Raw genomic sequence first — 16480 nt, 5'->3', positions numbered from 1 at the left:
ATACTGAGGCTTTCAAGCAAGTCTGTTTACCTCACAAGAATACCAAAAACAGAAGGTAGAAGTTCTGGGAATTTTTCAGTCCAAAGACCTTTATTTCTTAAAAAATTTAAATATGACGTAATGAAACGCTTCTATAATAAAAAAAAATCATGGAAACATCTCATAATGCTTCCCAATGACGTCTAATACCCAATAAATATGAACTGAATAATCACAGAACCTTCTAATGGAGTGACAAGTGATCACTTATTTACATGCCATAATGTCCCCAACATGAATTTCAACCCAAGATTCATAATCAACATGGAAAATAGTCCTTATACTGATGTTTTCAAGGAAATCTATTACCCTCACAAAAACAAATTGCATGTAACAGTGGGAATTTTTGAGCCCCAAAACCATTTTGTTTTAAATCTGAAATATGTTATACTGAAATGCATCTATACTTAAAATAATTACATAAAATAAGCACAGAATCTTCTAAAGGAATAACAAATAATTACTTGCAGGCCTTAATGTCACTATTATCAAGACTGATAGTAAGATGGATTTTCTCTATTACTTGTGCACTAGTGGTAGGGTGAGTGATTTCAGCCTTATAACCACACAATAAATCTCTCCTCACCCTTGGGTTGTGTCATTCTTTATGTCAGCAAGATCAGATGACTTGCTTCTTGATGTGTATCATAAGGGAAATGGGTTCCTTTACATAAATTACTCATGAATTCTAGGAAGTTAGTCTCCCCTCCCAATTTGTTAAGAGGAATGGGCTGACTTACTTACTTCTTACTTTGGTGGTAGGAGGGAATCACTCACTCATTTCTCTTAAGTACTGCAGGATTGGCAGGATGGGTTATCTCACTCCTCATTCTCCTGACAGGATGGATGATGGGTTAGCAAAGGACAAGTCAGACCAAGGCACAGACAAGGAGGAGCTGTTGATCAACCTGGATCTGCTCAGAACTGGCTTCTCTCCACAACCTGATGGACAACTCATCATGGATGGCTATCTCAGTGCCTACACAGAAATGAATAAGTATTGATTATTATCATATACTTTAGAATCATAAACACTTAACATGATCAGAGACTTCCTGTTTCAGAGAAGAGGTGTGGATACAAGTGGACTGAAGTGAAATTGAGATAAAGTGTGAAATTATTGTCATGAACAGAGTGCATAACATGAAGGTTATAGTTATGCATGGAAAAGAATCATCATTCATGTGTATGGAAGCAGTGATTATATTAAAGAATTACTAATAGAGAATTCCTCTCAGTAAGACTGGAAACAATTTGTAGTTGGATACAATGGTTAGGATAAACAAAAATCTGAATAGAAAGTAAAAGTCTGTGGTATTCATTAAAGGATGACAAAAATTATACTTAACATAGTGCAGTTGGGAGATGGATGATTTTTTAATTAGAGAATAATGACTACTGATTTGTTGGCTCTTTATATGATACTTTACTGAGAATAAATTCTTTGAATTTAATTCACCTGATGAGTGTATTCACAATAACATAGCCTCACCGAATCACTTGCATTGTAACCTCAAACAGGTGGGGTCCAACAATACATTTGATATATATATATATATATATATATATATATATATATATATATATATATATATATATATATGGGAGCGGGGGGCTGGAAATCCTCCCCTCTCGTTTTTTTTTTTTTTCTCCAAAAGAAGGAACAGAGAAGAGGTCCAGGTGAGGATATTCCCTCAAAGGCCCAGTCCTCTGTTCTTAACGCTACCTCGCTATCGCGGGAAATAGCGAATAGTATGAAAAAAAAAAATATATATATATATATATATATATATATATATATATATATATATATATATTATATTTTTTTATACATAATTGGTTTCCCATGTCAGTGAGGTAGCACCAGGAAACAAAGAATGGCCTATCGACTCATATCCATGTGTGTATATATAATCATATATGTAAACGGGGGCGACTCTGTTTCTGATTGGTTAGTAAGGATAATCAATGTATGTATGGACCATGGCGAAAGGCCTGGAGACTGGCGAAATGCATGCATAGTGCCACTGTACAAAGGCAAAGGGGATAAAGGTGAGTGTTCAAACAACAGAGGCATAAGTTTGTTGAATATTACTGGGAAATTATATGGGAGGGTATTAATTGACAGGGTGAAGGCATGTACAGAGCATCAGATTGGAGAAGAGCTTAGTGGTTTCCGAAGTAGTAGAGGATGTGTGGATCAGTTATTTGCTGTGAAGAATGAATATGAGAAACACTTAGGATTTGTATGTAGCATTTATGGATCTGGAGAAGGTATATGATAGGGTTTATAGAGATGCTTTGTGGAAGGTTTTAAGAGTATTATGGTGTGGGAGGCAAGTGAGGCATGAGTACAAGAAGCAGTGAAGATGTAAGGATGTAAGACATGTGTACGAGTAGGAAGAAAGGAGTCATTGGTTCCCAGTGAATGTCAGTCTGCGGCAGAGGTGTGTGATGTCCCCATGGTTGTTTAATCTGTTTATAGATGGAGTGGTTAGGGAGGTAAATGCAAGAGTTTTGGAGAGAGGGGCGAGTATGCAGCCTGTTGCGGATGAGAGGGCATGGGAAGTGAGTCAGTTGTTGTTCGCCGATGATACAGCTTTAGTGGCTGATTTGTGTTAGAAACTGAGTTTGGAAAAGTGTGTGAAAGGAGAAAGTTGAGAGTAAATGTGAATGAGAGCAAGGTTATTAGGTTCAGTAGGATTGAGGGACAAGTTAAATAGGATGTAAGTTTGAATGGAGAAAAATTGGAAGTGAAGTGTTTTAGATATCTGGGAAAGGACTTAGCAGTGGTTGGAACCCTGGAAGCTGAAGTTAGTCACAGGGAGGGGGAGGGTGCGAAGGTTCTGGAAGCAACGAAGAATGTGTAGAAGGAGAGAATGTCATCTTGGAGAGCAAAAATGGTTAGGTTTGAAGGAACAGTAGTTCCAACAATGTTATATGGTTGCAAGGCATGGGCTATAGTCAGGGCTGTATGGAGGCATGTGGATGTGTTGGAAATGAAGTGTTTGAGGACAATATGTGGTGTGAGGTGGTTTGATCGAGTAAGTAAAGTAAGGATAAGAGAAATGTGAGGAAATAAACAGATTGTGGTTGAGAGAGCAGGTGTGTTGAAATGGCATGGACATATGGAGAGAATGAGTGAGGAAAGATTGACAAAGAGGATATATGTGTCAGAGGTGGAGGAAACATGGAGAAGCAAGAGACCAAAGTGGAGGTGGAATGATGGAGTGAAAAAGATTCTGGGTGATTGGGGCCTGAACGTGCTGGAGTATGAGAGGTGTGCAAGGAATAATGGAGTGAATTGGAACGATGTGGTTTACCACGGTCAACGTGCTATCAATGGACTGAACCAGGGCATGTGAAGCGTCTGGGGTAAACCATGAAAAGGTCTGTGGGCCTGGATGTGGATAGGGAGCTGTAGTTTCGGCGTATTACACATGACAGCTAGTAACTGAATGTGAACAAATGTGGCCTTTTTTGTCTGTTTTCCTGGTGCTGCCTAACTGAAGCAGGGGGGTAGTGATGGTATTTTCCTGTGGGCTGGGGTAGCGAAAGGAATGGATGAAGGCAAGCAAGTATGAATATGTACATGTGTACGTATGTATATGTCTGTCTCTGTGTATATATATGTATATGTTGATATGTATATGTGTGTATGTGGGCATTTCTTTTTTCTTTTCTTTCATACTATTCACCATTTCCTGCATTAGCGAGGTAGCATTAAGAATGGAGGACTGGGCCTTTGAGGGAATATCCTCACCTGGCCCCCTTCTCTGTTCCTTCTTTTTGGGAAAAAAAAAAAAAAAAGAGAGGGGAGAATTTCCAGCCCCCCTCCCCCTTGCTCCTCCTCCTCATATACATGTATATGAATGGATGGGCCATTCTTCGTCTGTTTCCTGGCACTAGCTTGCTGGTATAGGAAACAGTGATTATGTATGATAATGGTAATGATAATAATAATAATATAATAGTAATGATAATATGTGTCTATATATGTGTATGTGGGGGGTTGGGCCATTCTTCGTCTGTTTCCTGGCACTAGCTCGCTGATACAGGAAACAGTGATTATGGATGATAATAATAATTATGATAATAATAATAATAATAGTAATGATAATATGTGTGTATATATATATATATATATATATATATATATATATATATATATATATATATATATATATATATATATATATGTATCTCTGGGGATAGGGGAGAAAGAATACTTCCCACGTATTCCCTGCGCGTCGTAGAAGGCGACTAAAAGGGAAGGGAGCAGGAGGCTGAAAATCCTCCCCTCTCCTTTTTTTTTTCCAAAAGAAGAAACAGAGAAGGGGGCCAGGTGAGGATATTCCCTCAAATGCCCAGTCCTCATCCTCTGTTCTTAACGCTACCTCGCTAATGCGGGAAATGGCGATTAGTATTTAAAAAAAAAAAATATATATATGTGTATGTGGGGGGTTGGGCCATTTTTTGTCTGTTTCCTTGCGCTACCTTGCTGACGCGGGAAACAGTGATTAAGTATAATAAAAATACAACTCATGATAATGATAATAATAGTAATATTCATATATTTACTTTGGAGGCTCCATTCACAGACAAAAGGAAAAAATTTAGATCATCCCAAAATTATTGTAATCTTGTCATTGATTGGAAATGACTTTCAAGTTAAAGTTTTTAATTTCTTTTCCTTTCTTTTCCAGATTTTTCCAGATCTTGGGAACACTTTTCCAAGTTGTTTCCAGTGATGTACACTCAAAAGTAAGTTGCATGTTATTTATTGTAACTATGAATTACTTATGAGTCACAGGTTTGATCAAAATAAAAATGTCAACTTCAAAATTCAGTGAGTAAGAGTCATGCAGTTTAAGGTTTTAGGTGATCACAGTTTCAGATTTTATATACAATGAACATACAATTTACAGTATGCATGAAGGAGTGCTTATACAGTTTACAGTATGCGTGAAAGAGTGCTTTTCCTAGATCTGATCTTTGGATCTGAATAAAAGATTATATAGGTCTCGATAAGTGAAAGATAAGTGACTTGTTTAGTATATTTGACATGGAGTTAGAGCAAGAATCAGAATGAAGAATAAAGATGAGAGAAGAATATGTGTGGTAATAAAATCATAAGAAATGTTCATAAATCAAAGCCTTTTTCGATTGCTTTGGTCATGTAAAATGTGTGGTAAATAATATGTTCATCAGGAGGATCTACAGCAGCACTCTTAAAAGTACACACAAGAAGAGTTAGACCACAAAAGAAATGGATAGATGATATGATAGAACTCATAAGGGCTAGGGTTAGTGCAAATGAAAACACTTACTTCAATCAGAGAAATACCTGCATGCAAAGCAAAAGAAAAAAAAGCACTTGTAAAAGGGAGGAGAGTTTATGTTTTACTAACATATGGCATGGGATGGGCATATATATGGGTGATAAGAGGTTTCATATGTACCTAATCCAGCCTATGGGACTGGAGTTAATGATGACAGATAGGTAGATAAGCTTTACTTATTCAGATGGCAATCATATGTTAGTTGTCTGCCTCATTATGTAGCACAAAGGATTATGTTATTTGACTGTCATTAATGATTTACCTTCCAGTTAAATATTGATATTGTAGTTGTGTCATCTTTTTTCATCTGTAGTTCCTGAAAGGAAGTTTAAATGCTTATGATAATGACATTAAACATTTACAGAAGGAACTAAGTCTGATCTTCCCCATGGATCTATCTTGCTGATTCACTTAAGTTGCCTGTCTTTAATTTAGGAAACTGAATTAGAAAACTCTTAAAAGTAATGGAGGTATATGTCACTGTATAATTATTTTCCCATTACTGTATACAAATTTTGATTCCACTTTTCACTTGGAGCATAACCCATTTAATTTTTTGTGTTGTATATTCCATTCATCATCTGCATGAAAACAGTCTTCAAGCAAGATCCCATCACCAAGACATCCTGGATAAAGCTTAAATTGGCAAGCCTTAAATTAAGTACATGCATATGCTTTTATCTCTCATGCTTTTTAAGCATCTCTCTTCTAGTTCCTTCTAACAGGTCTTGTATGACGTGTTGCATCCGGTCAGATTATGACCTCATCAGGGAATTTTAAGCATCTCTCTTCTAGTTCCTTTCAAAAGATCTTCTATGGAGTTGCACCCATTCAGAATATGACTTCATCAGGGAATCATACTACAGTACTCTGTATATCATGATCTTTTTAAAGTTGCTCAACTTATGGTAAAACAACTTCTTTGGCAGACTGCTGTTAAAAGTAACAATTTTTGCCTTCATTGTCGAGTTTATCCTTCAGGACGTGAACTGTATGAGATATTCATCTGTGAAAATATTAATTCATTAGCATTTTGCTACAAATTTCCTTATGTATAAATTTCTTTTCATATTGTTTTTATGAAATGATAATTTACCTGCCCTCCCTAACTGATGACTTCATGGTTATTGTTTACAACTCAAATATTATATAACTTCAATCTCTATACTGCTGGCAGAATGAGTGTATTTTACAACTTCTTGCACATACAATTTCCCAGGATTTGTGTTTGTGTTAAACTCTTGGTATATGGTTTACTTAGTCAAGATGGAGGGAGAAATATCAGTTCGGGAAAGTAGTTAAATATGTCTCATGTAATGATTATCATACTCAAACAGGTTTTATTGTTGCATTTTATAAACTAATGTTCCTTTTTCGGTGATCAGGTAGAAATTCTGCGTGAGTATCGTGGTGCAGAGGAAGGAGACCACTACCACAGCATCCAGTCTATGATTACCTATGAGAAAGAACACGATCTTCTCATCAACAAAAACAGACCATCTGGGGCCAGGACGTTGCTTCGGCTCCATCGAGCTCTTGGTCAGTTTGTTCAACATACAGTGACTAACTGTTGATATCATTTGCATCCAGTGTTTCTCTTTTAACCTTAAGCTTTAAGGTAAAAATTTTTTAAATATTTTTGATTACTTTGAATGAAATGAAATAGTTGCATGTTTGTTCAATCTATCTATCTTTCTGTCTCTCTCTCTCTCTCTCTCTCTCGTTTTTTTTTTTTTTAATTTTCCAAAAGGAGGGACAGAGAAGGGGGCCAGGTGAGGATATTCCCTCAAAGGTCCAGCCCTCTGTTCTTAACGCAACCTCGCTAATGCAGGAGATGGCGAATAGTATGAAAGAAAGAAAAAGAAATATATATATATATATATATATATATATATATATATATATATATATATATATATATATATATATATATATATTCGTATAGGAACGAGGAGAAGAGGGAGACCAAATTGGAGGTGGAAAGATGGAGTGAAAAAGATTTTGTGTGATCGGGGCCTGAACATGCAGGAGGGTGAAAGGAGGGCAAGGAATAGAGTGAATTGGAGCGATGTGGTATACCGGGGTTGACGTGCTGTCAGTGGATTGAATCAAGGCATGTGAAGCGTCTTGGGTAAACCATGGAAAGCTGTGTAGGTATGTATATTTGCGTGTGTGGACGTATGTATATACATGTGTATGGGGGGGTTGGGCCATTTCTTTCGTCTGTTTCCTTGCGCTACCTCGCAAACGCGGGAGACAGCGACAAAGTATAATAAAAAAAAAATAATATATATATATATATACTTCCCACGTATTCCCTGCGTGTCGTAGAAGGCGACTAAAAGGGAAGGGAGCGGGGGGCTGGAAATCCTCCCCTCTCATTTTTCTTTTTTTTTTTTTTTTTTTCCAAAAGAAGTAACAGAGAAGTGGGTCAGGTGAGAATATTCCCTCAAAGGCCCAGTCCTCTGTTCTTAACGCTACCTCGCTATCACGGGAAATGGCGAATAGTATGAAAGAAGATATATATATATATATATATTTTTTTTTTTTTTCATACTATTCGCCATTTCCCGCATTAGCGAGGTAGCATTAAGAACAGAGGACTGGGCCTTAGAGGGAATATCCTCACCTGGCCCCCTTCTCTGTTCCTTCTTTTGGAAAATTAAAAAAAACGAGAGGGGAGGATTTCCAGCCACCCGCTCCCCCCCTTTTAGTCGCCTTCTACGACACGCAGGGAATACGTAGGAAGTATTCTTTCTCCCCTATCCCCAGGGATAATATATATATATATATATATATATATATATATATATATATATATATATATATATATATTTTTTTTTTTTTTTTGCCGCTGTCTCCTGCGTTTGCGAGGTAGCGCAAGAAAACAGATGAAAGAAATGGCCCAACCCACCCCCATACACATGTATATACATACGTCCACACACGCAAATATACATACCTACACAGCTTTCCATGGTTTACCCCAGACGCTTCACATGCCTTGATTCAATCCACTGACAGCACGTCAACCCCGGTATACCACATCGCTCCAATTCACTCTATTCCTTGCCCTCCTTTCACCCTCCTGCATGTTCAGGCCCCGATCACACAAAATCTTTTTCACTCCATTCTCCACCTCCTGTTTGGCCTTCTGCTTCTTGTTCCCTCCACCTCTGACATATATATAAATATATGTGTGTGTGTGTGTGTGTGTGTGTATGTGTGTGTGTGTGATGGAGTGTTACCAGACTGCCTGCCTGTGGTTACACTGTGAATGAAAAGTCACCTTTGATAAGGCAGTATTATTGCCAAATGAAGAAAGGGAGTAAAGTCACTAAGAAGAACTTCTTAACCCAAAAGGAATCCAAAATAACCTTAAAACTGGAAGCTGTGCAGCCTTAAGAGCAGCAGAAGCTCCTGGAGTAACATCAGGATGCTTTCAAGGAAGGGGTTCTGGAGTAGTTATTATTATATAATCCCAGGACCCCTTCCAAAGAATCCAGGGGCTTCTGCATCTTGATACTGCTTGACACTCAGTAGCAGGGACAGGATAGACTCCTTAGAATCATGGTGGTGATGTCAATTACAATGTAAACATGCACACAACTGTACTATACTTTATGACCAATGGTCCCAGCCAGTGGATGTTGTTGGCTTCCTCAACACTACTGGAGACCCGTAAGGACAGTATGGACATAAACAAAATGCACTCAGAAGACTAACTAGCAGTAGATTTAGGAAAGCAAAAGAATCCCTCAACATTTTATACAAATGATTCTTCCACCCTCTCAAAGGAAAATATGACATGATTGTGTGCTTTGCAAAGCACACAAGTTAGTACTCTCATAACAGTCACCAACAAACACTTAGCACCTTGACAGTGAAACAAAGATCCTCCAAATACAGACCCATCTGAACATGCTTGGCACCCAGTTTTATGTAACAGCACTAAACCCCTCCCACCCAAACTACTCTACAAATAATCACCAATCCCTAAGTAGATATCTAAGGCTTACCCATGCCCCATACTTCCGCAACCTCTATCACGTCCCCCCAACCCAACAAAACATTTACATACTGAGTTGACAAGCACTAAACAGTCTTACACTCTAATCAATGAGACATACACCCATCAGAAACCACATTCCCTAGGCAAACTTGAGTCACACCCTCCCACTTACACTCTGGGCATCACCCACCACTGCAACGCTAAAAACTGTTTCAACATACCTCGAGACCCTTCAAGCTCATGATGCAACTACCATGAAGAAGACAGTGAGTACTTACTGCTCAATTGCCCTGCACTCTCTGCACATATATGCACACAAAACATTGTAATATTTTATGGCACACACACACTGGGATCATTAGATACAGTGATGTAGAGACATGAAAACTTAGATACAGAAAACTGTGTTATTATGTACAATGTGTATGAGTCAAGATAAAGGGTTAGAGACCAAACATCTAAAAATCCTCAAAAACTCCTCAGTCAATATATTAAAACTCAATACACAGAATATACATGATATCAGAAAACTATAAGAACAGGGCAATTGTTGTGTACAGAGGAAGAATAAGGAAAAATGGATAGTTAAGGGTTAATAGGAGTTTTGTGACTTTTCTCCACATGTCTTGGTTGATGCATGCCCGTCAAATTGCTGATAGCTTAACTGCTTCATGCAGGCTCCCAGTGTCACTCCCATTATTTCTTTAAAACAGAATTAAAGAAGCATTAATCCCTTATCTTTTACATCTGGATCCAAGGCTCCTGCTTACTTTTGTCCTCCTGCCACTGTGTAACATGTCTGTTCCTGTAAAATATAATAGAACATTAATCGTAATCACTTTATACATTTTCTACTCACGAGGCTTAATTTCTGAATCTGTCAACTTGTATAGGTTAATTGGAGGGTTAGGGGGAGCTGTAAATTGGAGGAGGTATTTGCCAATATATATATATATATATATATATATATATATATATATATATATATATATATATATATATATAACAATGTTATATATTTATATATATAAATATATATATATATATATATATATATATATATATATATATATATATATATATATATATATGAATATATATATATTGGAAAGGATCACAATTTTGCGTGTGATCAAGGTATTCCTATGAGTCCACGGGGAAAATGAAACACGAAAAGTTCCCAAGTGCACTTTCGTGTAATAATCGCATCATCAGGGGAGACACATGAAAGAAATATAACAGTCAGTTGATATACATCAAAGAGACGAAGCTAGGACGCCATTTGGTAAACATGTGATTGTCCAAAACATACAACAGCTGGAGACTGAGGGTGAACGAATGGGGCCTTTGTTGTCTTTTCCTAGCGCTACCTCATACACATGAAGGGGGAGGGGGATGTTATTCCATGTGTGGCGAGGTGGCGATGGGAATAAATAAAGGCAGACAGTATGAATTATGTACATGTGTATATATGTATATGTCTGTGTGTGTACATTAAGATGTATAGGTATGTATATTTGCATGTGTGGACGTGTATGTATACACATGTGTATGGGGGTGGGTTGGGCCATTTCTTTCGTCTGTTTCCTTGCACTACCTCGCAAACGCGGGAGACAGCGACAAAGCAAGATAAAATAAATAAATATATATATATATATATATATATATATATATATATATATATATATATATATATATATATATATAGGGGAGATAGAATACTTCCCACGTATTCCCTGCGTGTCGTAGAAGGCGACTAAAAGGGGAGGGAGCGGGAGGCTGGAAATCCTCCCCTCTCTTTTTCTTTCCAAAAGAAGAAACAGTGAAGGGGGCCAGGTGAGGATATTCCCTCAAAGGCCCAGTCCTCATCCTCTGTTCTTAACGCTACCTCACTAATATGGGAAATGGCGATTAGTATAAAAAAAAAAAAAAAAAAAATATATATATATATATATATATATATATATATATATATATATATATATATATATATATATATATATATATATTATCCCTGGGGATAGGGGAGAAAGAATACTTCCCACGTATTCCCTGCGTGTTGTAGAAGGCGACTCAAAGGGAAGGGAGAGGGGGGCTGGAAATCCTCCCCTCTCGTTTTTTTTTTTTTTAATTTTCCAAAAGAAGGAACAGAGAAGGGGGCCAGGTGAGGATATTCCCTCAAAGGCCCAGTCCTCTGTTCTTAACGCTACCTAGCTATCGCGGGAAATGGTGAATAGTATAAAAAAAAAAAAAGAAAAAAAAAAAAAAATATATATATATATATATATATATATATATATATATATATATATATATATATATATATATATATATATATTTTTTTTTTTTTTTTTTTTCCAAAAGAAGGAACAGAGAAGGGGGCCAGGTGAGGATATTCCCTCTAAGGCCCAGTCCTCTGTTCTTAACGCTACCTCGCTAATGCGGGAAGTGGCGAATAGTATGAAAGAAGAAAGATATATATATATATATATATATATATATATATATATATATATATATATATATATATATATATATATATATATATCCATAGCGTGGGCTATGGATAGAGTTGTGCGCAGGAGGATGGATGTGCTGGAAATGAGATGTTTGAGGACAATGTGTGGTGTGAGGTGGTTTGATCGAGTAAGTAACGTAAGGGTAAGAGAGATGTGTGGAAATAAAAAGAGCGTGGTTGAGAGAGCAGAAGAGGGTGTTTTGAAATGGTTTGGGCACATGGAGAGAATGAGTGAGGAAAGATTGACCAAGAGGATATATGTGTCGGAGGTGGAGGGAACGAGGAGAAGAGGGAGACCAAATTGGAGGTGGAAAGATGGAGTGAAAAAGATTTTGTGTGATCGGGGCCTGAACATGCAGGAGGGTGAAAGGAGGGCAAGGAATAGAGTGAATTGGAGCGATGTGGTATACAGGGTTTGACGTGCTGTCAGTGGATTGAATCAAGGCATGTGAAGCGTCTGGGGTAAACCATGGAAAGCTGTGTAGGTATGTATATTTGCGTGTGTCGACGTGTGTATGTACATGTGTATGGGGGGGGGGTTGGGCCATTTCTTTCGTCTGTTTCCTTGCGCTACCTCGCAAACGCGGGAGACAGCGACAAAGTATAAAAAAAAAAAAAAAAAAAAAAATATATATATATATATATGGATTTGGATTTGTATGTAGCATTTATGGATCTGGAGAAGGCATATGATAGAGTTGATAGAGATGCTCTGTGGAAGGTATTAAGAATATATGGTGTGGGAGGAAAGTTGTTAGAAGCAGTGAAAAGTTTTTATCGAGGATGTAAGGCATGTGTACGTGTAGGAAGAGAGGAAAGTGATTGGTTCTCAGTGAATGTAGGTTTGCGGCAGGGGTGTGTGATGTCTCCATGGTTGTTTAATTTGTTTATGGATGGGGTTGTTAGGGAGGTAAATGCAAGAGTTTTGGAAAGAGGGGCAAGTATGAAGTCTGTTGGGGATGAGAGAGCTTGGGAAGTGAGTCAGTTGTTGTTCGCTGATGATACAGCGCTGGTGGCTGATTCATGTGAGAAACTGCAGAAGCTGGTGACTGAGTTTGGAAAAGTGTGTGGAAGAAGAAAGTTAAGAGTAAATGTGAATAAGAGCAAGGTTATTAGGTACAGTAGGGTTGAGGGTCAAGTCAATTGGGAGGTGAGTTTGAATGGAGAAAAACTGGAGGAAGTGAAGTGTTTTAGATATCTGGGAGTGGATCTGGCAGCGGATGGAACCATGGAAGCGGAAGTGGATCATAGGGTGGGGGAGGGGGCGAAAATCCTGGGGGCCTTGAAGAATGTGTGGAAGTCGAGAACATTATCTCGGAAAGCAAAAATGGGTATGTTTGAAGGAATAGTGGTTCCAACAATGTTGTATGGTTGCGAGGCGTGGGCTATGGATAGAGTTGTGCGCAGGAGGATGGATGTGCTGGAAATGAGATGTTTGAGGACAATGTGTGGTGTGAGGTGGTTTGATCGAGTGAGTAACGTAAGGGTAAGAGAGATGTGTGGAAATAAAAAGAGCGTGGTTGAGAGAGCAGAAGAGGGTGTTTTGAAGTGGTTTGGGCACATGGAGAGGATGAGTGAGGAAAGATTGACCAAGAGGATATATGTGTCGGAGGTGGAGGGAACAAGGAGAAGAGGGAGACCAAATTGGAGGTGGAAAGATGGAGTGAAAAAGATTTTGTGTGATGGGGGCCTGAACATGCAGGAGGGTGAAAGGAGGGCAAGGAATAGAGTGAATTGGAGCGATGTGGTATACCGGGGTTGACGTGCTGTCAGTGGATTGAAGCAGGGCATGTGAAGCGTCTGGGGTAAACCATGGAAAGCTGTGTAGGTATGTATATTTGCGTGTGTGGACGTATCTATATACATGTGTATGGGGGGGGTTGGGCCATTTCTTTCGTCTGTTTCCTTGCGCTACCTCGCAAACGCGGGAGACAGCGACAAAGTATAATAAAAAAAAAAATAATAATAATATATATATATATATATATATATATATATATATATATATATATATGTGTGTGTGTGTATGTATATGAATGGATGGGCCATTCTTCGTTTGTTTCCTGGCGCTATCTCACTGATGTGGGAAACAGCGATTAAGTATAATAAATAAATAAATAATAAGGTTACTATGCATATTACTGTGGTTGTTACTAGATTTGCACAAATGTCTGTATTACAGGCAATAACCAGTTTTATACCTTGCTGCAAGCATCAGTTTTATAGCTTCCCTCCAAAGGTAAATACCATCCATATTTCATGGAAATTTTTTTTTTTTTGCTTTTAAGCAGTTATTTTTTTGAGAGTCTTTCCAAGTTCTTCTGAGTTTCCTCCCTTACTTCAAAGTCTGTAATAATTTTTATTCTTGCAGAATTTGTCACAGAATTTCTTGCAATTCTCATCGATGGTTCAATGGAAGGATCGTTTGGGAAGAATGTTTCTGAGCTGTATAGCTGCACTTTGGGTAAGTTTCATGGCATGTTGCTCAGAACGACGTTCTCTGGCGCCCTGCTTTTAATTCCCAGAAGAGAGACCATCATCAACAGAGTGAGTAAAGTCATTACTTTTGTGAGCTTTTTACTGTTCTTGAAGAATTAATGGGACTGTTGAATATGCAAATTAACTTTCAAACATTGGGAAGTAGTTCAGTGCAAACATGAGATTTTAGATGTAAAGATTTGACTTGCTAGATCAATTGGAATTTTCACCTTAACAAGAAACAAATTCATCACTTAATAGATTTTTTTATGTAAAGATTTGACTTGCTTGATCAACTGGAATTTTCAATTTAAAAAGAAACAAATTCATCACTTAATAGACATTTTTATCTTTGTCAATCGCATCACGTGAAGAGTCCATTATTCATCTGTAACCACTTCAGTGTTTGTTGCAATAATATTCCAGAAAAGGTTGTATGGGTAACAGAGTTGATAATATATAGCAAAATAGATAGATGTACAACTAATCAGTCTTGAATTATATAGCTGGCTGAGAACTAAAATAGTAAGTAGCCAGGCAGGTATGGAAGGAAAGCTGGAAATGAGGCAGACAAGTAGGAAAGTGGGAAAGATGGAAAGAAGGATAAGTAGGGAAATTTACATTGTACAGCTGTATACTTACTCTTAAAGATGCAATTATGACATTTTAACAGAATGCTAAGTTGGTTAATGTTTCTTCTTTTTTTCCAGTTAACAAATGGGAGTGCTGAAGCAGAAAAAGTAGCATATGCAGAAATGCCCTATGTGATAGAAATGATGAAGGCCATGTATGACCACACCCAAAAACTTTATGAAGAAAATGGCCTCCTTGATCTGCCATGAACTGGAAAATTGCTTCTCCATCTGAATTGATGAAATATTGGATAATTTCTTTATGAAGTGATTATGGCTATTTAGTTAGTTTAGGCATTTGTAAGTAGTGACTTCCTGTGATAATCATTATGTATGAGACCTATTAATTACTGCTTGATAAAATGTTATTTAGTATTATAAGGTAATTAACTGACAAAATGTGTGGTTTTCCTGATTTCTATAAGAAATATTTTTGTATATTCTTTTCCCTATTATTGTACTATTTGGAACAAACAGTAAATGTTTTTGGAAAAACATTTATTACCCTTATGTGGTATACATTACAATTTGGATGGAAATACTTAATTGAATTTACAGCTTTTGTGTTGAGACTTTCAAAAATCCATTCTTGCAAAACATTCCAAGAATTTCCCTTTGGCATAAAGGATAGTTTTATATCCTGGTTTGATGAGCAGAAACAAATGTCCTGTTTTTCCATGTAAGATTTCTGTTGCTCAGATGAAGAAGATTAATATACATTATTGAGGCCAATGAATAATTATCAAATCTATGACTGACCTTTCATGTAGTTTTTTTGTGAGTCTGAATGGAGATACTTGTGGACTGATTTTTTAGGCTCTTTTTGTATTTTCTCCAGCTTCTCAATGTTTTTCTTGAGGAGACAATGCTTATACTGATTTTTCTTTGAAGGGATGAACTAAAACTCTTGTAAAGCCACAGGAAAGTGTACCCATCCATGTATGCATGTTTCTATTTTAAATTTTGTAGCTTATACTACAGGATTAGATTCTGATGCAACCATTAGTTTCATGAACTAATGAATTTAGGTTATTGTGCTCTGATACCCTCCGCTTCCCCTTTCTTTATGCAAGGCATTTATTTTTACTGAACATAAGAAGCCATTTGGTACACCATTCTCTTGAGCTCATATATGTTTTCTCTAATAATTTTTCACCTGTATGGGTTTTCAATCTCCATTATACCTTAGCATCATTTGTAAAGTATTCTATTTTGTAGATGCCAACCACTGGTTTGTTGAAAAAGATCTGGAATTGGTTCAAGGAGAATGCTGTAAGGGATTGTCCTTTTAACATCATGACAATCTGAAAATTACTCTTTTCTGGGGCCCCTTGTTAATATAAAGAAAATTCCTCATCCACTTTAATACCTGCACATTATATCCAATAACTATGCTATAGAACTAATGTCCTTAGGGACAACACTTTTTAGTTTGATTCAATGAGTAGACTTATCCCCA

The 16480-nt window shown here is 37.2% G+C and overlaps 2 protein-coding genes and 1 long non-coding RNA gene across 4 annotated transcripts in view; 1 reads left to right on the top strand and 2 right to left on the bottom strand.

The window, feature by feature from the left end:
* Nucleotides 1-914, bottom strand: part of LOC139755652 (uncharacterized) — a 19401-nt gene extending 18487 nt beyond the window's left edge. The window contains exon 1 of the mRNA XM_071674286.1: nucleotides 784-914. The gene's annotated coding sequence lies outside the window, so the exon portion shown is untranslated. The remainder of the gene's footprint in view (nucleotides 1-783) is intronic.
* LOC139755662 (ceramide-1-phosphate transfer protein-like) overlaps nucleotides 1-16480 on the top strand; it is a 19641-nt gene extending 3161 nt beyond the window's left edge. Inside the window, exons 2-6 of one of the 2 annotated variants that reach the window (XM_071674301.1) lie at nucleotides 881-1036; nucleotides 4746-4803; nucleotides 6767-6920; nucleotides 14283-14458; nucleotides 15100-16480. In XM_071674301.1, the coding sequence (XP_071530402.1) occupies nucleotides 882-1036; nucleotides 4746-4803; nucleotides 6767-6920; nucleotides 14283-14458; nucleotides 15100-15231 (675 nt within the window). In that variant the 5' untranslated portion in view covers nucleotide 881 and the 3' untranslated portion in view covers nucleotides 15232-16480. Of the gene's footprint in view, nucleotides 1-880; nucleotides 1037-4745; nucleotides 4808-6766; nucleotides 6921-14282; nucleotides 14459-15099 lie in introns of both variants that reach the window. The other variant, XM_071674312.1, reaches the window with a different exon arrangement.
* Nucleotides 9294-16480, bottom strand: part of LOC139755668 (uncharacterized) — a 106720-nt gene continuing 99533 nt past the window's right edge. The window contains exon 3 of the long non-coding RNA XR_011714149.1: nucleotides 9294-10198. This is a non-coding gene — a long non-coding RNA (uncharacterized lncRNA). The remainder of the gene's footprint in view (nucleotides 10199-16480) is intronic.

The sequence above is a fragment of the Panulirus ornatus genome, chromosome 2 (assembly GCF_036320965.1).
Source record: "Panulirus ornatus isolate Po-2019 chromosome 2, ASM3632096v1, whole genome shotgun sequence".
Classification (NCBI taxonomy): Eukaryota; Metazoa; Arthropoda; class Malacostraca; order Decapoda; family Palinuridae; genus Panulirus; species Panulirus ornatus.
This window is presented reverse-complemented; position numbering and strand designations above follow the sequence as displayed.